General features: G+C 41.0%; 1 protein-coding gene across 1 annotated transcript in view; it reads left to right on the forward strand.

Moving 5' to 3' along the window:
• The window catches only part of PKD1L2 (polycystin 1 like 2), a 35,501-nt gene that overhangs the window by 3,516 nt on the left and 10,579 nt on the right, over positions 1–21,406 (forward strand). The window contains 29 exon segments of the mRNA XM_030955878.1: positions 201–386; positions 1,238–1,348; positions 1,771–1,918; positions 2,473–2,702; positions 3,348–3,752; positions 4,816–4,914; positions 5,625–5,674; positions 6,774–6,879; positions 7,473–7,680; positions 8,281–8,401; positions 8,655–8,796; positions 9,484–9,669; positions 9,843–9,988; positions 10,462–10,656; positions 11,485–11,610; positions 12,867–13,049; positions 13,356–13,403; positions 14,049–14,173; positions 14,982–15,108; positions 16,027–16,161; positions 16,834–17,059; positions 17,322–17,512; positions 17,918–18,148; positions 18,370–18,471; positions 18,657–18,835; positions 19,182–19,328; positions 19,826–20,025; positions 20,181–20,407; positions 20,918–21,128. Of these exon segments, the coding sequence (XP_030811738.1) occupies positions 201–386; positions 1,238–1,348; positions 1,771–1,918; positions 2,473–2,702; positions 3,348–3,752; positions 4,816–4,914; positions 5,625–5,674; positions 6,774–6,879; positions 7,473–7,680; positions 8,281–8,401; positions 8,655–8,796; positions 9,484–9,669; positions 9,843–9,988; positions 10,462–10,656; positions 11,485–11,610; positions 12,867–13,049; positions 13,356–13,403; positions 14,049–14,173; positions 14,982–15,108; positions 16,027–16,161; positions 16,834–17,059; positions 17,322–17,512; positions 17,918–18,148; positions 18,370–18,471; positions 18,657–18,835; positions 19,182–19,328; positions 19,826–20,025; positions 20,181–20,407; positions 20,918–21,128 (4,791 nt within the window).

Consider the following 21,406-nt stretch of genomic DNA (forward strand, 5'->3'; position numbering starts at 1 on the left):
CTCAATATTTTAAGGCAGTAAAAACATAAATCTATTAATTTTGACTCTTTTGTAATTTTCTTAAATTTTCTTAATTGTTTAGCTTAAAACAGAGAAAAGGGAAGAAAGACAAACAAAACAAAATGGACATGGAATAGAATTGTAGCACGATTTTTCAGAAATTAAAAAAGGTAATATTTGGGGTTTTTTTCTCCTACTAGAATCTGGCCAGAGCATCGCTTGTGATAATTCCAATGCCACTGTACAGTGTGGATCAGGAGAAGTGATTCAAATTGAAGAGAGCTTCTATGGGAGGAAGACCCCTCACTACTGTGTGTCAGAGACTTCTCTGCAGTTTAACAGAGATGAAGGCTGCAGCTGGCTCAGTGTCAAGGATGAAGTAGCAGGTGGTATCTCACAGCATTGCTTATCAGAAACACAGAGCATGGATCAAAGTTCCTTGTGCCTCAAATTCTTTATCTTTTTTTCCAGTAGAGTTAGCAAATGGGAAAGCGATTATTCCTAAAATGAAGGGAATCACAGAGAACTTCTGATGGGGAGGAGGTTGCTACAGGAGGCTGGATGGAAAGGAGGGGTTTTTTGAGGAGACAAGGTTCAGAGAAGGAAAGAGGAGCAAAAGGAAGGGTTTTGTGAGGAGCAAAGATTCATAGGAGGGGAGAAGCAAATGAAGGGCAAGGGGTGTGCCTGACAAGGGTGTGGCTGGCTCTTAGTGTAGGAAGAAAATATGTGAACACACTGATTCCTTGAGAAATTCAGTGGGATACACAAGATTTGATAGAGATGTAAAGCAACACATCCAAACAAACCTAACTCCAAAGCAGGAGGGGTGACAAGGCTGACACCCACGGGGACATGAGGGACCTGCTGCTCCCTGCCACGTGTCAGGCACCCACTCTACTGGAGCCAAGGGCTTGGATACTAAACAGTGACTCTGGCCTGTCCCCAGGGAGATTCTTAGGGCTTCCAGCCAAAATTAAACAAAACACGAAATTTTTTTTTCCTTTTTTTTTAATCGTACGTTTTCAAATCCAGCTTTGTTCCAATAAAATGAATTGTTGCAAAGAAATGCCACAAAATAAGCAACACACTAAAGTCAAAATGATGTGGAAATTTGTCTAGAAATCAGAGACATGATACTGCTCCTCCTGCCCTTCTTGTTTCTCAATCATCTTTCATCTCAGCTGTTGTGCCAGTAAAGGCAAGAGCCACGTGCTGATCTGAAATGCTCCCTTTGCAGGCCAGTGTCACGGGCTGCAGGCCTGCCAGGTGGCAGCAGATGGCACGTTCTTTGGAGATCCTTGTCCAGCTTTGGGAAGCTATTTGTCAATTCAATACCACTGCAAGGAAGGTAAGAGGGAGGGGGATGTCCACACAAGAAGCCTGTCCTGTTCTGTGCTGTAATACTGAGACCACTGATATTTATCTTAAAAATCACTGTTCCATCCTCAGGGAAGAAACTGGAATAGTGGTGATCACTGAAAATAGGCACAAAAATGTAGATTCCCTGTCCTAACTGAGGGTTCCGGGTAGACTACAAAGCCCAGAAATACAGACACATAAAACATCTTTAGATATAATTATGTTCCAACAAAAATTTTGATTACTAGTCATGGAAAAGAATCAGCTCCCTGTCACACCACTAATGCACACAAATTAGCAACACTACCAGCTGTGGTTTGGAGCAGGCTGGCTCTCAATGCCTGAAAATAAATTGAATTTTGTAAGGAAAGTAGACAAACACTGGCACTGAATTGTGATTCTGCTTTGCAGGTCTGCAGCTGGTTATGAAAGACACATGTTTTGTCTTTGAAAATATCACAGTCACTTTGATCTGGCTGCTTTCACCATATTCTGGGAACCTTTCCTGTACCATTAGCACTGGAGATGGTCACACCATTGATCCTTACTACCCTCTAACGTAAGATGTAGCCTTCATTTCTCTTCAGACAAACAGTACATTTCATTGCTTGCACTTTATTGAATGTGCAAAGTCTCATAAATGAGATGTTAAAAACTAGATAGCTCAATAATAGAACCTATGAGAGACTTGGATTCTGAAAAAACCTGTTTTGAAATCAATACAAAATCTTATATTAAACTGCCAATCACAATCTTTCTTCTATTATAACAAGTGTTTCCTACTTCCAAGACTATTTATTCCAAATCTTAAGAAGCAGAATTACTGAAAACATGTCAGTAATTGCCAAACTACAAGCAAATATTATTTCCTTAAGTTTAAAGAGTTTTTTTTTTGATAACAAAATATAACAAGGACATTCTGTAGTTTTTATTTTAATTGCATAGAAATCCTGTCTTTAATAGATTAAACATTTTTCTGATGGATTTAAAAATCAGATGTTGTCTTAGTGGTAGGAATGACATTTGAATGAATGAAACCTGGGGATGTGTTATCATGTAAGGTGAAGCACTTCCCAGGATGGTCTTTCACAACAAGTTCTCTTTCTATTCTAGACTGGTCAGCAACCTCACATACAGGTACTCCTCTCCTGGGGAGTTTAGTGTTTTTGTGGAGTGCACCAGCAGCGAGTGGCACGTGATGGCCCAGAAGCAGGTGACAGTTCAAGAGCAGGAGGATCAGCTCAGCATTACCGGGTGCTACAGCCAGTACGAGGCAGGGAACAGCTCCCGCTGCCGAACGCTCTATGGGGAGCTGCTCTGGATCCAGGTTCAGCTCACTGGAGGTCAGGATCATTTCTCTGCATGGTTTAAAGGGAAGGATAAATATTATTGCTATCCTTAGGATAGAAGCAGGATTGTCATTATGCAAAATAATAATTTTTTTAGTCAATGCTTTCCCACTAATTGTATTCCTGCAATTTTATTATCTCAGCTCCCTTGGAGGGTCCTTTCTCAGAGATATTTCACCATCTAAAACATAAGTATAAACCCTTTTTTCCTATTGGCAAAGCTGACAGCATAAGCATAACTTTAGTCACAAAAATCTATGTGATGCCAGTCAGAATATTTCTGTATTTGAAGTTAGAAATTTTCTCTGATTAGAGTAAGAGGATTCCACTCTGAGCTGGACACATTCACTGGTGTACATTTCTTTCTCACTTCAAGTTCCTGGAAGTGAGAAAGCACATATGTGCTGAAAAAAATTAAAAATCAGTAGTGTATGTTTGAATTCTCTTCTCAAAACATTCCCAGCAGAAAACACAGGAATAGATTTGCATTAACTCATCTTAAGTGACTTTGTTAAAAATGACTGCATTGCTGCAGTGTTCTTGTGATTCCTGTATAAACACTGGAATGCTGCACAAAGCAGCTGGAACTTGTTGGCCTGTTGCACAAGCTGTGAGAAATTTTCATCTGTGTTTTTGCAGGCAATGGAGTAACCTACAGCGTGTTAGCAGATAACATGACACTGAGTGAATCCAGGGCAAAGGAAGGTCTTGTCCCCCATAACCTGACACTGGGCAGGGCCTCTCAAGAACTGATAGGCCCAGGGATGCACCAGCTGGAGATCCGAGCATCCAGGAGCACGATGGCATCGCAGATCTCTGCGACTATTGCTGTTCATTTAATTGAGCCAGTATCTGGAATTCAGGCTGCAGTGGCTTCCCACACTCTGCAGCTGGGGCAGGATTTGGAGGTGAATGTCTCTGCGTCCCATGGTGCCCCAGAGGAGCTGATGTTTGAGGTGACTGGATCCAACCAAAGCCAGTGGCACAAAGCAGACGGCCCTCGTGGGGAGCTGCGGGTATACAGCATTCCTGTGCCCTGGGAAGGTACAGCAACAGCAACACCTCCTGTGCTTCCAGGACATCACAGGTCACGCAAAGAGTCACAGCATCCTGGCTAGGGGACAGTAATGCACAGCTGAATTTGGCAGCTTTTCTGACTGCTCAAAGTCTGCAGAGCAGGATGAACAGCACAGTCCTATGTAAGCGAGCTAAAATTGAAGCAGAGAAATGGTTCTGCTCTGCAGAGTCAGAGCAAGGCTTCACCTGATTCTTGCAATGGAAGAGACACAATAAAGAGACATAGGGTTTATTTTTTCATGGCACCATCTGATTGAAGTACAAATGAGAACATTTGCTTGAATAGCAAAGTGTTTTCCTCCTATTTGTTCATTATGTTTCAAGAGTAGACTGCTCTGCATTTTACACTGAAGTAATTCATAATCTGAGGAGTTCTCAGTAGAGATGACAAAGAAAAGGGGAGTTTTTCTGCATGTCCATTTCCAACACATAACTTTTGTTGGAGTTAATTATGAATAAACATTTTAGTAATATTATCATTCCATTATTACATAGTCAAAGCCTTTAAAATGTGGAATTAGGCAGATTGTGCCTAAGAGTTAATTAACAGTGGCAGAAGATAAAAAAGTTTCCACCTCTAATGAGCTATTCCAGCCGCATGCCAAAGTGGGAACAGTAGAAGCTAATTATGATTTCATTTCATATTTTTAAATTATTCGGTATTAAAGTTTTATTTGTTCTCCCTGTACTCATTTGAACATCCCTTCCCCATAGGCAAAAAATTTCAAAAAAGATAACTGCTGTCTCAAGATACTTAAACTCCTTTGGCCTCCAGTGTTTGTACACCTCTAGTTTCCTGTGTGCTATCATAGTAGGCTGACAAAGAATTGCATGACAAGGGCTAGAAAAAGGGCAGCTGAGTTATTCAGAAGTTGAGATAAAGAGGAAAAACATTCCAGGAAAAGCCTTACAGCAGTGGACACCCATCAGAACCCCCTGAAAACTCTTAACAGAAAAGAAGGGGATTTTCTTTACAAACCCATTGGACGGGGCCCACTGCTACTCTTAACTGGCCCTTTTCCTTCTCTAGGTACTTATCTAGTGAAAGTGGTGGCCATGAATGACTTCTCAAACATGAGTCTGGATCTTGGATTCATCACTGTGTTGGCAAACAGCTCCCATAAAGAAGGTAATTACATTAATCTGACGGTGCTGATTTTCACCATGGAAATGTCTTTTTGCAATCAGAGCATTTCATGGGGTGTTTATGGTTTGCATGTAGTAATTGCCTTCCTTCCAGCAACAGTGCTGAAAACTTTTGTGGAGGCTTTTTCCTGATGAAGGCAGATTCCCTGACTTTGATGTAGTCATAAATTAGCATCACTCTGTATATGTAACACATTGCACATTTGCTGTTTGTCCTAGAAGTAATGAGTGAAGTTTATGGTTTGGGACACAGCTTTGAAACCAGAAAATATTTGCATCACAGCAGTCTCATAAATTGCTGTCACTAATGGCTTCTAGATGGCTCATCCTTACATTTACAAGAGCAGATTATACCAGCAATAAAATAACCTTAGCGCTAATTGTATTGAAAGTTTTTCAGTGCTTTCCATCAATTTTCCTTTGTACATCAGTGAAACTCCATCACCTTCTGTGAATATATTTTGATTTATACCATTATGTTTGAAGAATCAGGATCATCCCTTTGTAGTCTGTGATGAGCTTGTTGTTACCATTTTACCATTTGACTGTGGTGTTTGTCACAGCTCTGGAGTCTGATTCTTACAGCCCCATCTTTCACACTATCACAAGTCAAATCCTGTGGATATTCACTGAGGATGTCTGAAAGCTTTACAGGTAGCACTAAAATATTCTGTTCTTTTTTGCATTAAACAGATTCTGATAAGGAAGAAGGCAGCTACAAAACAAATACCCCAAAGAAAAAAGTAAGTATTATTTAAGGATCTTTCTTTAAAATTGCTTAGAGATTTTTCTTACCAGTGAAACTGCTGTATAAGACAGGGAAAAGAAGTATTTGCAGCATAGCAAATCATGGACTAGATGTTCTGTTCCCCATATGGCTCAACACAAAATCTATACCACAAGTCTTGGAGACAAATGTGTTTACAGGCATTCCATCTACAATGCATAAAAAAGATTAAAGAAAATGAACTTTTCACAACAATTCAGTTTTGGAAGTTAAAATGTGTTTAGATGAATTTTTAATTCATCTACTTGACTAATGTAAACCTCTCTCTGGAAAGTGATCCTTCAAGTAGAGTTTAATATATTTTATATCGTTCCCAAGTGTTTTCTGTTTTTGTATTGGAGTGTTTAAATTATTTTGCAATGAAAAATCTCCCAGTTTTTGGCAAACTAAGAAGTTAATGATACACCAATTGCTAGCAGCTGTCCAAATTTAAATAATAAAAATGCCAGATAGAATATTTTATCATGTTAAAAGTCTAGTTTTCAACTGTAACATTAGCAGACAGACATCTGCTATGGGAGATATACTGCTTCACAAGAAGCCATCATGCTTTACAGATTGCCTGTAAAAATATATTGCATCAGAGGAATATAAATCTAATCCACACCCAAGTTTATCACAGTTTGGTACACAGCAAGACAAGCTCAGCTACCCCTTCTCCTCTTCGTTTATAGCTGCAATGTATCCAATTAAGATAAAAAAGGAATGCACCAGAAGACAAGTGGCTGTTCAAGGGTTAGAAGTCTTGGTCCAGATGTGAAGGTTTAATAGGAATTAATTTCCTAAGTACCTAGTTTTGAAAATGGGATCTGCACTCCTAAACCAATTCTGCATTTGGGAGAATTTTGCCACACAATTTTTCTGTGCTATCTTCTTCTATTCCCATAGCTTCTACTGCCATGCTACCTTGGCTAAGAGAAAGATCATATAAGCTACAGAGCTGCATCCACTGATTTGGGGTCTAAACTTTCAGACCTTTTTCATTATAAAGAAGCAACATATGTATGTGTTTATTCATGCTTGTGTTCTAACTGATACATTTACTTCTTATTTAGGATCACAAAATATATATTAAACCGAGTCGCCATGTGGATCCTTTCACAACTGTTACACTTGGCTGGCCAGACAACAACAATAATTCCAGTTTTCTCTGGACCTGTGGTTTGTGCATTTCCTGAACTTTTTTCACCAACTTGTATTTGATGAGTAACAAACTCACTGTTGTGTCAGACCCAGTGTTGAAAATCTGACTTAAGGATGCTTCATTTTGTGGCTTTAAAGTTTGCCATTCACTGTACATGAAGAATGTCCTTCTACCCAACCCTAGTTTTGGGACCAAACTAATTATGGTATATAATATGGCATAGTACTCTGCTTTGTCTTCTCCCAAAGGTTTCAGTTTTTCAGTTTTTCAAGATCTACCTGTCCTAAGCTTCTCTCTCATACCCAAAGACTAATCCCAGGTGACTTACACAGGCATTTGCAAAGTACATGTGCCTCAATAAAACAGCAATAATTAACATTAAATATGATGCAAGCACATTTCTGGCTGAAAACAGGATTGGCCATCTGTGTTCTATCCCCATAATTATCCCCGACCTCATACATGACTTTGGAAAAGCCCGTACTCGGAATCCAGATTACCAACTCTTTAAATTGTGTTCAAGAAACTTGTCTCTAAAGCTCTTTGAAACTTATGGCAGGAAAGTCCTTTATAAGATGCTGTTCTAACTATAAAGGAAATGTTTCTGCAGGAGCTTGCTGGCCCGCCTGGAATGAATGTGTGAAGCAACAGATAATTCTAATCAACCAAAGCGAGGTGCAAATCCCACCTTCCTGCCTTCCTCCTCCGAAATCAGCAGTGACTGTCAGGATTACAGTCCAAAACCATGGCAGTGAAGAGAGGCAGGATGAGCAATGTCTCTATGTGACTGCAAAACAAGAACTGCAACTGGAAATCAGGTCTGGTTTTAAACCCTGGTATTCACATGTTAATACTATTACTGCACAAATATAGTGCAAGGCCACAGTTTCCAATAATAATGATCATAAAGTAGTATTGTACTTTTAGAATCACGGAGTACTAGAATCACAGAATGCTTTGGATTGGAAGGGACTTTAAAGATCATCTTGTTCCACCCCTCAGTCATGGGCAGAACACCTTCCACTAGATCAAGTTACTCAGAGCTCCATCCAGCCTGGCCTTGAACACTTCCAGGGATGGAGCATCCACAGCTTCTCTGGGCAACCTGTGCCAGGGCCTCAACACCCTCACAGTAAAGAAAACTTATTGTTCTAAATTCATTTACACCTTACCATTATAAAAATTACTGACCAAATAAATCTTGCTGCATTTTTCAGTCCATGTTTTTGAACACAATCCTTTTACAAACTGAAACACATTCTTCTGAAAACCACTTAGGGTTTTTGACCCCACTGAGGTGCTGGAGATTTCAACATGTCAACCTCATTGAAACAACAGGAATAAATGCCATAAGATATGTGTGAAATTTCTTCTAGACATCTCATACTCTGCGTAACTCCCATCTTACTTCCTTGCAGGTGTGAGGCAAACTGCAAGCCAGTGAATGTTAGTGATGAAGTTGTTTTGAGTGTCTCTGGACAGGAGGACTCCCAGGCCATATATTATAACTGGTATTTAGATAACACGTTACAAAATAAGGTGAGAGCACCAAATTTGTCATAAATACTGCACACACAAAAATAAATGTCCACAAAGTCATATGGCCTCAGAGGGATATTTTGTCAAGTGGATGCTTAGAAAATACTAGTGAGGATGGAGACAAGGGAGTGCCTGGATTGGGAAGGGTTATAATGAAGGGCACCAAACTGCCACCCTGCTCCTGATAAATCACAACAGAAAGAACAGCAAAAAGCCTCTACTGCCATGTGTTCTTTTCTGTCTAATTTTCCAGCCTATAACCCTCCCTCTAGCCTGTGGCCTGACTGGTTTCCAGCAGCACTCTTTGAATTTGCTTCAAAGCAACTCATCTGTGTTGAGGATGACCAGCTCCTTCTTGCAGACACAGGGAGAAGCTTTTCAGATTAAAGTAACAGGTAGGGGCTAACAGGGTTTTTAGGGTTTACAGATTCCTTTGAGATAATCTCTGCTGACATGACATTGTATTGATGTCACACATGCATAGCCTCACTGACAAATATGAAGGTAAATTAGTCCACAAGTTGAAAGTGTTACTTTATATGCAAGTTCTTTAAAATAACGAGGAGATAAGTTTGTTCTGAGGTGTCGCATAGCAGGAGAAATTCAGTTATCTTTCTCCAAGCTGTTAATAACTTTGTTAAGGCTCACCTATAACAAAGTTATGCTAAATGCTTGATCAAATAATAGTGCTTTGCTTTATAATCGGACATTAACATATTGGAAATAGTTCTTTTGCGTTATGGTTGATTCAGTAGCAGGACTTTATTCGTTGTTAGCCCAGCCTGCCGTGTGTGTGCCCGACAGGCAGCCCGGTTACTCAGTGGACATGATGCAGACCTGGTTGCTCTGCACGATGCAGACCCGGTTGCTCGGCGGGCTCGATGCAGACCCGGTTGCTCTGCACGATACAGACCCGGTTGCTCAGTGGGCTTGATGCAGACCCGGTTGCTCGGTGGTCACGATACAGACCCGGTTGCTCGGTGGGCTCGATGCAGACCCGGTTGCTCGGTGGGCTCAATGCAGATCTGCCCCAGGCGCTGCTGGGCTCGGTCCTGCCTGACTCCTGCTCCCTCCACTCGCAGCCAGGACTGAGCGCGGTTACGGGGAGCGCTGGTTCCTGCTGAGCACCGTGCCCCCGCCCGCAGCCCCCGGCTGTGCCCTGAGTCCCGAGCACGGCACGGTGCTCACCGCCTTCAGAGTCTCCTGCAGCGCTCCCGGTTCAGCCAGCCCTGGCGGGCAGCTCACCTATTGCTTCTATGTCACACCAGGTAAGTCCCCAGGCCAAGTGTTTGGCTTCTCCTGACAAGAGCAAAGGCACAACCTGCCCTGCTCTGCAGGGACACTGCTCCTGGGTGAACATGGCCTGAGTCCCCTGCTCTCAGAGAGCAGGAGGCGTCTCTGTGCTGTCTGCTGCTCCCTGACCCCTTCTTTCCTGTTTCAGATTCCCTTCTGGATTGTAGCCCAGATCCTGAACTCTTCCCAGTTTATCTTCCACTTGGAGAAGAGGAAAATGATTTTATTTTACATGTGAAAATTATTGTTAGCAACAACTTTGGTGACACAGTTCAAACAAATGCTTCAGTGAAGGTACACAGTAGAATTAATTCGTTTCAAGAACTCTCAAGTGGATAACTAACCCATAATTGACTTTTGGAGTTTCTTCCTGTTTTAGATGTACTACTTCCTTCTGAATGTGCCATAATCACCATTTTTCTACCTAACAGAGATGATTCTCTGTGTGCTCAAGGCCAAAAGATCTTCCACTGCCCCTTTTTCTAGAACAAAAGTCTAAAAGAATTGTTTGGATGTTGATTGAGCAGTGTAAGCCTATTTACTGAGTCTGAATTTACTCTATGTAGGCCCTAAAACCTCTGGTTCTTCCCCAGTGCCACAGTAAGGAGATCCTTATCAGGCCATTAAAAATAAAACATTGAAAATGGGGAACATGAAGTTTTATGTCCCACTCTGTCTAGGCTATCATTAAGATGATCACGGAAGCTGTTCAAAGAAAATTGTAACAGCCTTGGCAATGTTGAGAGCATATCTGATTCCTTCACCAGGTTGGACCTGCAGATATGATAGATGGGAACCTGACCCTGCAGGCTGTGGTATCTGAGAAGGAAAACACCATCCTAAAAGATGGGAACAGCAGCATGAGTCTCTTCCAGCTGTACAAGTCAGTGACATCTGTCCTTAATCAGCAGATCCAAGAGGAAAGTTTTAACATGTCTTTACCGACAGACACACGAAAAGAGGTCAGCAAAATGCTTTCTTAGAGTAAAATGTCATATAATGGCCTCTTCATACTCTTTGACAGCTCTTAAGTAATAAAAAGCTCACATATCGCCTCTTGAAATCAATGAAGGTTTCAAGTTTCTAGCATCTGTCTCAGTGTTTGGCACAGGTCTCAGCTAGTTTTCACTATTTGTCTACATAAATTATTTGTTTTATCATTCATCAGTAAAACAGTTAATTCTCAATTGTTATTTCATTAATTTAAACTAGTTAATCTAAATGTAATTTTCCCAAGCAATTTAAATATCAAATATCAATAAAATGGCATCTCCAGAGGGATAAATATCTAATTTCCCCCAAAAGCACTAGATGGCAGGTAATTTTCTTTAGTCCATTTTAGCCACCAGTTGATGTTTCAGTCACAAGCTGATATTTGTACAGTGCTTTGAGTGCCTCAGATGAAGAGATCTAGAGAATGCATCCTTCAATTATGATTCATTATTTGAATAACATCAATCACACATGGCTCTGCTTTCTCTGGAAGTGGCATTTACACAGTAATTCACATACATTAGTACAAATTCTCACAAGTAACTCTCCTTGCTCTTAATGGATGTTAAGTGTATGAATTCTCTGTGCTGGGAGGTAACATAAAACTCATGATTTTATAATTACTAGGGCAAGTGGCATCTTGTCAGTAGAGCTAATATAAGCTCAAATGATCCTTGTTGTCGAGTCTTACTCTGCTGCATAACTTACAGCAAGCCTAGCTGTCAATACACAGCACTACTTTCACAGTCCTAATTAGCATCTTGTTCCTTTGCCTAATTATCCCTTTTCATCCCAAGCTCCGAGGGCTGATGCTGACAACTCTCTCTGTTGTTAACATAACATCAATGCAGACTGCTCTGAAGATGTCAGAGGTATTGAAAGAAATCACTTACAGGAGTGAGGAGCTGTCTGTCTCAGCACAGGTAAGAAGCAATTCATCTTATATTTCCTCACACTAATAGTAGAGACTCTAATTATCCCACTGACCTTGGAAGAGTTTCAATGCCTTATAATTATCTGTTCTTACCCATTTTTTTAACTGTACCAGCATGTGTATTTTGACCAGCAGCATTTTGACTCTGTTTAGAATAACTAAATTCAAGTCTCAGATATTGTCTCAGCAATCTCTACAATCCAGGCTATGACCATTACATTTATCATACATTTTTGAGACAGAATCCTTAACTTCTAGTCAGGAACATGTCAGGGCGCAGGTTTTCTCCTATAAAGCACTTTTAGAACCCTGAAGAAGAACTGCCCCAAGAGGGTTTTTCTAAAATTGCCCACATTCATTCATCCCTGATCCTGGCACTGCACAAAATGCAGACAGACAATGTCAAGGAACATGTCAGCACCCAGAGAAGCTGGGCACAAATGTGCAGGTTGGTCTCACAATAGTGTTCCTTGAGTCTTGTCTGGCAACAAGGCATCATTAGTAGCTGATGCTATTTATGGTTATGGGGTGAGCATATGGCAGGACAGAAACTGTCACTGGGGGAAGTTTCCCAAATATGCAGGCAATAAAAACAGCTGTCCTGATTTCTGATGTATTATAGAGTTGGAGCCAGACAATGGCTTGGGAGCATTTCAGCCGGATGTGGTTAACTTTGGCAATACAAGAACACAGATCCAGCCCTCACCCTCCAGAAAGGCTGCTCAGCATTCACAGGCTGTGGGGATGGATGTGTCCAAGCCTGCAGTGAATTTGCTTGGCTCCTTCGCTATCCTGGGCTAAAATCTGGCCAATGCTTTCCCAGTCCCAAAGCTGCATCCAGGCACAAAATAAAAATTGCAAAAATCATTCTTTGGCACTTAGCACTTTGGTATTAAGGTAGAAACTTATAACCTAATTTACTACTTTACTGTAATCTAAAAGCTAGCTTTGCCCAGGGTTTGACAGACAAGCTTCTTTCAGATTTATTCATCTTTTTATGGATTACATCTGTAGAAGCAGGCTGCATTTTTCATGCCTGTATTCCATTTTGATGTACCATCTAGTATATCATCTTTATTAACATTTGAAGTATTACTCCAGCACAAATAATTAGTAAAAATGGCATTACCCACTAATATTCCCAAAAGATTACTGATGTTGCAATATTCAGTAAATTACACAAGTGTCAGTTCTATCATTTGTAGTGCCAGCACATATAAACTGTTCCCTGTGTTTCTCCTGCAGGTGGAAGCCAGCAACACTCTGAAACATGTCAGTGCCTCCTTGCTCACTGTAAACACAGAGCACAGCAGAGATGGTCAGGAGTTAAAGGAAGCAGCCAACTATTTGTTTAATGCAGTGAGCAGTGTTCTTAAAGCTTCTGTAGAAATCAGAGCTGGGAATACTTCAGTGCCAGAGGCAAAACAGGTAATTTAGATTTGATCCAGTGTGTACTGTACTGTGTGTGAATATTTGTTTGCTTTGGGAGGTTTTAAAAATCTCTGCTGTCTCTTGTGTTTTTAAATTGCCACCGGGAAAGGTTCATTGTGACACCATGACAGACTTGAATATCAGAGGAAACTTCTCCCCAGTCAGATATGTCAGATTGAATATCTGTTAATGAAGATGATAGAGGCCTCTCAAGACTTGTTACATGGAAAGCTGAGCAGGACAGAGAGCACAGCATCAGCTCTGACCCCTAATTGATGACAAACACATTGCGATTTTTTTCAGATTTTCTTCTATCCACTCCTTTTGCCCCATAATTCAAGGAAGTCACAGGTATTAAATATTCATGATTGCCACCACTATTTCACAGATTGAAGCAGCTCTGGTTGCTGCTGACACTTTTGCAGAAAGCTCTGATTTTCTGTTCAGAAAGACACAACATATCTATTTTGTCCTGCCCTTTCCCATCTATATGTGAATTGTCAAGCTAACTCTGTGAGTTTCCTGGGCTGAACATACTTTAATTTCATCACTGCAAGGGAATAGGGATGAAATAAATCTGAGAGAAAAGATTATCAACTGGACAAGTTTTCCAACAATAACCCACTAATAATACACAGCTGATATGTAATTAGGTCTTGCTTTTCCAAGTAACAAAACACTAACATGTGCAGCTAAGGGCATTAATACACAAAAGCACATGAATATATTGATTGATGTCATGCTTGCAATTTCAATGTACAGAAGTCATAAATATTACAATCTAGAAGTAAAAATCTGTAAGGCATTTATTTGCCACAAAGAGAATTACAGAAACGGAATTGCAATAGAATAGGTTTCTCTGAGATTAGGGAGCTTATCACCAAGTTTGTCAGCTTGGTAAGACACCAAAATTAAATGGAAGCAATGACAAATAACATGCAGTTTGATAATCCTGAGTACCTTTGTTGTAAATTTCCTCCTCCAATTCTTTTCCAGAGCTCAGTGTCACACCAGCTCCTGAGAACAGTTGAAAATCTCCAGAGTGCCCTTCTGTTTGGGAAGGCACCAGGCGATGAGCCAACAGTGCTCACCTCTCCCTCTGCCACAATGTATATGCACAGGTAAAAGCTGCAGTGTCCCCCACAGAAGCTTCTGAGAGCTACAAATGTTAATTCCATTGTGCTTAAACACAATGTTTGAGACCAACTAAATACTGTAGCATAATGACAATTTCAATAGTGCAACAAGTCTGTTGTTAGTGACTGATAGTAAGAGCAATTTGGACTCCAGGAGCATCACCTTAGAAATTCCCATGCTCTGTGTTCTTTAACCTGTGGAGAATTTGCTACAATTTCCTGAATGAGGCAGTAGTCACTTACTTTTGAAATTACGTAGAAAACTCATGTCATACCAGCTAAGAGTTTCTTTTCTTTTCCAAGTTGCCAATAATGACATGTTATATGGAACTGTAAGCAGCTTGGCAGAAGCAAATAAAATCCTGAGGAGCCTGACAAGCATTTTCCACTCCCTATAATCATCCCTAAATTGTTCCCCAAGAGCCTGGGTTTCATTCACATCAAACTGTGCATTCAAATCAAGAGCATGTTCACACAGAAACCAAGGTTTTCAAATAAGTACACCTTGGTAAAACTTCCTCTCCAGATGTGCCGATTCCACCCCTTTTTTGATGGTTCTATGGTAGCATTACATGGAGTACTGCATCAGGGACAGATTCATGTACAAAGCATTTACTGGCAGACTTAGAAATAGTTTTGCAACTAAATTATATTTTTGAAGAGAGAACGATTTCTCTGTAGATATGAAGTCCATGCTGTTGATGTTTGGGGGTTTTTCTGGTGGATATTTTTCCTGTTATTATTTTTTTTCTCTTTTATTCTGCTTTGTTTATGCCGAACCCTAACTGGACAGATTGCAAACAGAAAACATGGATAGCACATCCATTAACATCTCCAGTTCCAGCTCTGCCAGCTTTACTCTCCCACCTGCTTCCTCTCTCAATATTTCAGGAGTTGATGGTGAAACAGTGGATATAAGGGCAAGTAAACAGCTTTTATCTAACTCTATTTGATATCCAGCTTACATTCCTCATCTAATGGTTTTAGAATTGTTTATCCTTTCACAATGAACACACAAGCACGTGTCATTCCTCCTGTCACGCCAAGCAAATGATTTTAAATTATTGGTCAAAGAAGCCTTCATTTATCTTAATTGAATGAGGTTGGTTCAGCAAGTTAAGGACAACTGAATTGTTAAATTCCCCATCCCATCAGCCCCTTACATACACTTTGATTCACACATTCGTGGCAGGAGCAGGCAGTGGAATGAATCAATACCTCCACATCTGTTTGCTGTTTGTTTACATCTTATGCTCTGAGGAGAATGCAACAGCTCAGAGTCCATATCACATTCAAACTAAGCCACAGCAGCCTTCTTTCATCCCAGCAGGAAACACCTGAGTGTGGGGCACTCAGATCCTGCAGGAGACAAATGTGCTGATGGCAGCACATCCCCCATCTGAATTAGGACATGCTGTTTGTTCTCTCAGAACAATAGAGGGCATGTAATTGTCATATTTTCATAATAAATTTTCTGAAGATCTCTCTGGTTGGTTTGACCCTCTCAGGAGAACCCTAAAATCCCAGCAAACATTTTTTTCTCATTGCACATTTTCCTCCTCTGCCAAAAAGGTGTCACACTGTATGGAAACAATAGAGATTGTTGTATACATTCCAGAATAAAAATCACTTTCAAGGTTATAGACCCACCTTAGAGATAAGGTAGAGTCTTATTTAAATCTGGATGCAGACTTCTTGTAAGTTTACTTCTATTTGGGTCTGAGCTCATTCTTTCACCATTCAAGAATTCAGGGTGTGAATAAAATGAAATATTGACAATATTGAATATCTGGTAATGACAATGGCTCAGTTGTCTGATTGTTCATGTCTCCTAACAGATGGTGAGCTTTGCCATGAATCCCTTTTTCTCCAGTGACAGCAGTTTTGACATCAGTGGAACAGTGGGAGGTCTAAGTCTAACTGGTCTGGATGGTTTGATCATACCAGTCAGCAACCTCAAAGAGAACATTGAGGTAAATCCACTATTTCCTAACTCTCACCCTCTTGTCCATTTTTTTCTTCTCTCCATTAACAAACTGTCATTTGTGTTATCATTTGTAAGATGAATACAAATGCTAGTAGTGTTCATTACATTAGATAATGAGCTGATGCTGTCTGTAGTTGTGATGGAGGAATTTGTGTGATGAGGTGAAAAAAAAACCCAAATATTTCTGTCTTTTCTTGAAAAGGAGGCATTTTATTCTTCCTTTAAATGAATGTAAGAATGCTACTGGTTGTGGAAATGGATTCCAGATTATAGTCATCCCAAAGCAGAATGTGAAGTCTGATTTCACCAACCAGCTACAGTATTTATTGTACTACTCTTTGGCTTCCTGGCCCATGTATAAACTGACATCTGAATCATTCATATATGCACTTTATGCAGCCAATGTCTCAGTCATAATCACAGTTCTCAGTTCAGAAATGCACTAACCCTAACCCTAACCCTAGGCTTTGTGATGAGTCTACACAGATTTCAAATTTATTTTTCAGAGGTTAGTTGACATTAAAAAGAAAATTACTTTGAAAGTGGCATTTTTGCTGGCCATGATTTCCTGATGTTATGAAAAAGATAATCTTAGCTGCATGCTAAGAAGAAAAATGCTTTTCTGTATTTAAACCTATGTCGTTTTGTTTAAAAACAGATCATGTTACCAAGGCTTTCAGCAACTGAGGAAGATAAGATTCTGTTGAATCTGGGCAATTATAGCACTTTTCAAGTCAATGTTACCTCAGAAAACACATCTATAGTGATCCACCTGGAATCTGAACATGACATTCCCCTAATACTTTACTTGGGCTATGGTTATCACCCAAATGAAACCAACTATGATATGAAAAATCATCTGTTCTGTAAGAAAACTTCTGGAGGTAAGAGAAGTGGTTAGTGACTCATGAACTTGCAGAATGAGTCTTGACCATTAGTTCAGGTGTCTAGCTGAAAGAAACCTCATGCTTCAAAGTTCCAATCTCTTGAATAAAGTGTTCATTACCAGGAGGAAAGATTGGGATGATTTGATCAATGAGTTGCTAAGAATTATTTCACACCTGTTTCCTTGGTTCATTTATTACATGCATGCTTCCGAATTAGCCTTTCTATATACACATTGAAACTAAAATATTTATGTTCAAGGTGAGACAAACAGCTGGGTTCTCAGCCCAGAACTCATTTTTGGAGAGGGAACCTACTATTTCATGGTTTTACAAGATATGGGAATGGATTCAACAGTCTACAATGGGCTAACCATAAATGCCACTTGCTTTGCATCCCACTGTGTGTTTTGGGACGAGCACCAGGGAGGCTGGAACAGCTATGGATGTCATGTAAGTAGAGCAAAACAAAACAACGTGTCTGTTACACACTTCAAAGCCAGCCCTCATAACCACCATCTGTAGTAACTGACACCATGAAATAAGATCATTCTGAGATGTTTTAATAAACTCAAGAAGTTTAGTCATATTGAACTAACCTTTAAATAACATTCCCATTTCTTGGCATGAATTTCTAAATAAGAAGAAATGGAACCATTCTAACAAGGCCATAATATGTTGTAATGCCCATTGCTGGATAGGTGTTAGAATTAACATTCTTTATTGGAACTTGAACAATTTGGTGTGCAGCAGCTCTCTACACTAACTTACCAATCTCAGCACTGTCTTTTCATTTGCTTGGTAAGTCTTCTAATACTGAAGGCAGATGTTTTATCAGACATCTTTTCTGGGTTTCAGGTAGGACCAAAAACAAATCCTAGCAGCACACAGTGCCTCTGCAACCATCTGACCTTCTTTGGGAGCTCCTTCTTTGTCATACCCAATGCCATAGATGTCAGCAAAACCGCACAGCTGTTTGGTACATTTGTGGACAATCCTGTGGTGGTGACAACTGTAGGATGCATATTTCTGATATATGTGCTTGTAGTTATTTGGGCTCGAAGGAAAGACATCCAGGATGATGCCAAAGTAAGTCTCCAGCTAATAAAATCCATGTATTCAGGCCAATTTCCACCATGCCTAGCCTGTTTTAATAAGAAGTCTTTAACCAATCCTACTCCTTTCCCTGTAACTCTCTGTTTACTGGCAAGTAATCACTGTTCACAAGATCACAAATTCCTACTCACAGCTTTCAGGAATCTGTACTTTCAGTTCAGCTAACACACTGCCCATGTTGTGTGGCTCTGCAGGTGAAAATCACAGTCCTGGAAGACAATGACCCCTTTGCTCAGTATCGTTACCTTGTGACAGTTTTCACAGGACACCGCCGTGGTGCAGCCACAACCTCCAAGGTATCAGTGTGGGAGGAATTTATTTGCTTTGAGAACTGGATGAATAATAGAGCACCTGAGGCTATTGAACAGGAGAGCTCAAATGCACTGTCTGAGCCAGAAAGCCCTTAGGTTTGATGAAAGGAGAAATAATCACATTTAGGATGGAGATGTGCAAATCTTCATTTTGCTTTTTTATTTTCCAGGTGACTCTCACCCTCTATGGACTGGATGGAGAGAGTGAGCCCCATCATCTAAATGATCCTGATACACCAGTCTTTGAACGTGGAGGAGTGGATGTTTTCCTGCTCTGTACCTTCTTCCCTCTTGGGGAACTGCAGAGTATTAGATTGTGGCATGATAATTCAGGGGACAGTCCGTCCTGGTAAGTGGAGATGTGGAGATGCTGGGAAGAAAAAATCCACTAAAAGCTTTTTATAATGACAACAGCTTTGCCTTTCTAACACTTGAAAATTTTCCTTTCTGCAGTTCTAAAAAGAAGCATTAGATTCTACTTTTTGCAGCTAAATAGACCAAATCATAGCTTAAAGTGCAGGACCAGGAGTGTTTCCCATATCCCATGTCCAGTACAGAATGGGATATGTCCTGTGCCTTACCGTTTAGTCACCCCAAGTAGCTGAAGGCCAGAGTTTGTCCTCCACAGTCTTGTTGAGCTCTGAATTTCACACACTCAGTGGTATGTGACTGTGTCCTGTGTGTTTTTCCAACAGGTATGTGAATCGAGTATTAGTCCATGACCTGGCATGGGATCAGAAATGGTATTTCCTCTGCAACTCTTGGCTAGCCATTGATATTGGAGAATGTGTCCTAGATAAAGTGTTCCCAGTAGCAACAGAACAGGACATGAAGCAGTTCAGGTACCTCCTATTTAATGGATTTTTTTTCTCTTGATAGCAGTTGGTCTGGAACAACAGGCATGAAAAAAACAGACCAAAGCCCTAGAAAAAAATGAAAACAAGGAAGGTCTTTCCACTGTCCTTAAAGGGCTCTAAATAAGGGTGAGAGGGAGGATGGTTACATAAATCATTACCCTAACAGTAGTACCATACTGAAAATGTTTGTGCTAAAGTAAGGATAGCCTGACAAACCTACAGAAACCCAAATATCTTCTCTAAAGTGTAATTTTCTTGACAATTTAAATAGGAATTATTTCCTTTGCTGTGTCCAAAAGGAAAGGACATAAGTAGCTATGACCATTCCATGCAAATCAAGCCATGATATTTGATCATTTCTCCTAGTTATTACTTCTGCTGATAATGCCTAGAAGCATAAACAGGTTGGGACCCTGAACTAGGGCTTTGTTCTTCCCTCTCCTTTCCACATACCCATTTGATTTCCCTCTTCTCCTTCCCAGCAATCTGTTTTTCATGAAGACCTCCAAGGGTTTCCAGGATGGGCACATCTGGTACTCGGTGTTCAGCCGCTCCCCTCGAAGCTCCTTCACGCGAGCCCAGCGGGTGTCTTGCTGCTTCTCACTGCTCCTCTGCACCATGCTGACCAGCATCATGTTCTGGGGTGTGCCAAAGGATCCTGCTGAGCAGAAAATGGATCTGGGTAACAATCCTCACCATTGCTTGGGCAGGCAAATAGAGAGACAGCAGAATCTGGAAGCAAGAGTTGATTAAATGGGTTTCTCCACAAGAAAGAGACTTGATGGTTTATTTTGCCTGGGGTTATTTTTCCTTCTCTGCTCTGTTTGACCTTGACAGGTAAGATCGAATTCACATGGCAGGAAGTGATGATTGGCTTTGAGAGCTCCCTCCTCATGTTCCCCATCAACCTGCTCATTGTGCAGATCTTCAGGAACGTACGACCCCGGCCAGCCCAACTGGGCAGAGAGAAGAAGCCGGGAAAGAATGGCCGAGTGTCCCCAAGCCTGCCTCCCACTCCAGGGGCCACCCAGGCTGCCTCTCTCACTCCGGAGGCTGTGACAAAGGCAAGTCCCAGTGAGTCCTGCACTGCCCTCTGCTGCCACACACTACCGGCTTCCCCAGCTCCACAGATTTCCCTGTTCCGATGCCCTTCAGCCTTTCTGAAGAGAAAACCCAATTACCACTGGTGCAAAGTGCCCACCTAAATGCAATCCTCCATTAAGGTCTGCCTTTGTACATCCCAGCCCTTGCATAGATATTGTGTGTGACCAAATCACTGTGTTCAGGAGTTAGAGCAAACACTAAGCAAGACAGTGAAGATAAAAGGTATCATGGACCACATCTTTCTCAGCTTAGGTCCTCAAGCAGGCACGCTGCCCATTTGAACCACAAAAGCTGCCTTGCTGAACTCACTGAAATCTGCCTGTCACATCCAGCACTGTAGGATGTGCTATTCTTATCCATTCTGGAGATTTTAGCAGTTGGTGCAGCTCCCAGCCAGTGGTACTGTCAGATCACATCAGCTTAAGCCACTGCAGCCAGAGTCACTGCTGTGTTGCTGCTGTCTTTCCTAGGACATAAGAAGAATTGCCAACTCACTCTTTAAAGCCCTGAAGACTCCATCTCTCACCTCAGCACCAGACTTCGAAAAATTAGCTAATATCAACACACTCCTGTCATTGGTTGAGGATGTCATCTGTCAGAACAGAGCTGGGCAAGGGTTTTGTGATGAGAGCAAGAAGGATGGCCCTATAATTGTCACATTGGGTGCTATGGATATCCAAGGTAAATAACACTCTCTGAAATACCTGCTGAAACCCTTGCAATGAAAATGATGATAGCACTGGATGTGATGACCCAAGCTCTTCTTACATTCTGACTCAAAGGCAACTACAGAATCACAGAACAGCTGAGGTTAGAAGGGATCTCTGGATCCCACCAGGCTGCTCAGAGCAGGGTCAGCGGGAGCAGGATTGCCCAAGATCAAATCAGTCAGATGCTGAATGTCCCCAAGGACAAAGACTCGACAAATTCTCAACTGGAGCAACCCACTCCAGTGCCCA

Source organism: Camarhynchus parvulus, chromosome 11 (assembly GCF_901933205.1).
Source record: "Camarhynchus parvulus chromosome 11, STF_HiC, whole genome shotgun sequence".
NCBI classification, from domain to species: Eukaryota; Metazoa; Chordata; class Aves; order Passeriformes; family Thraupidae; genus Camarhynchus; species Camarhynchus parvulus.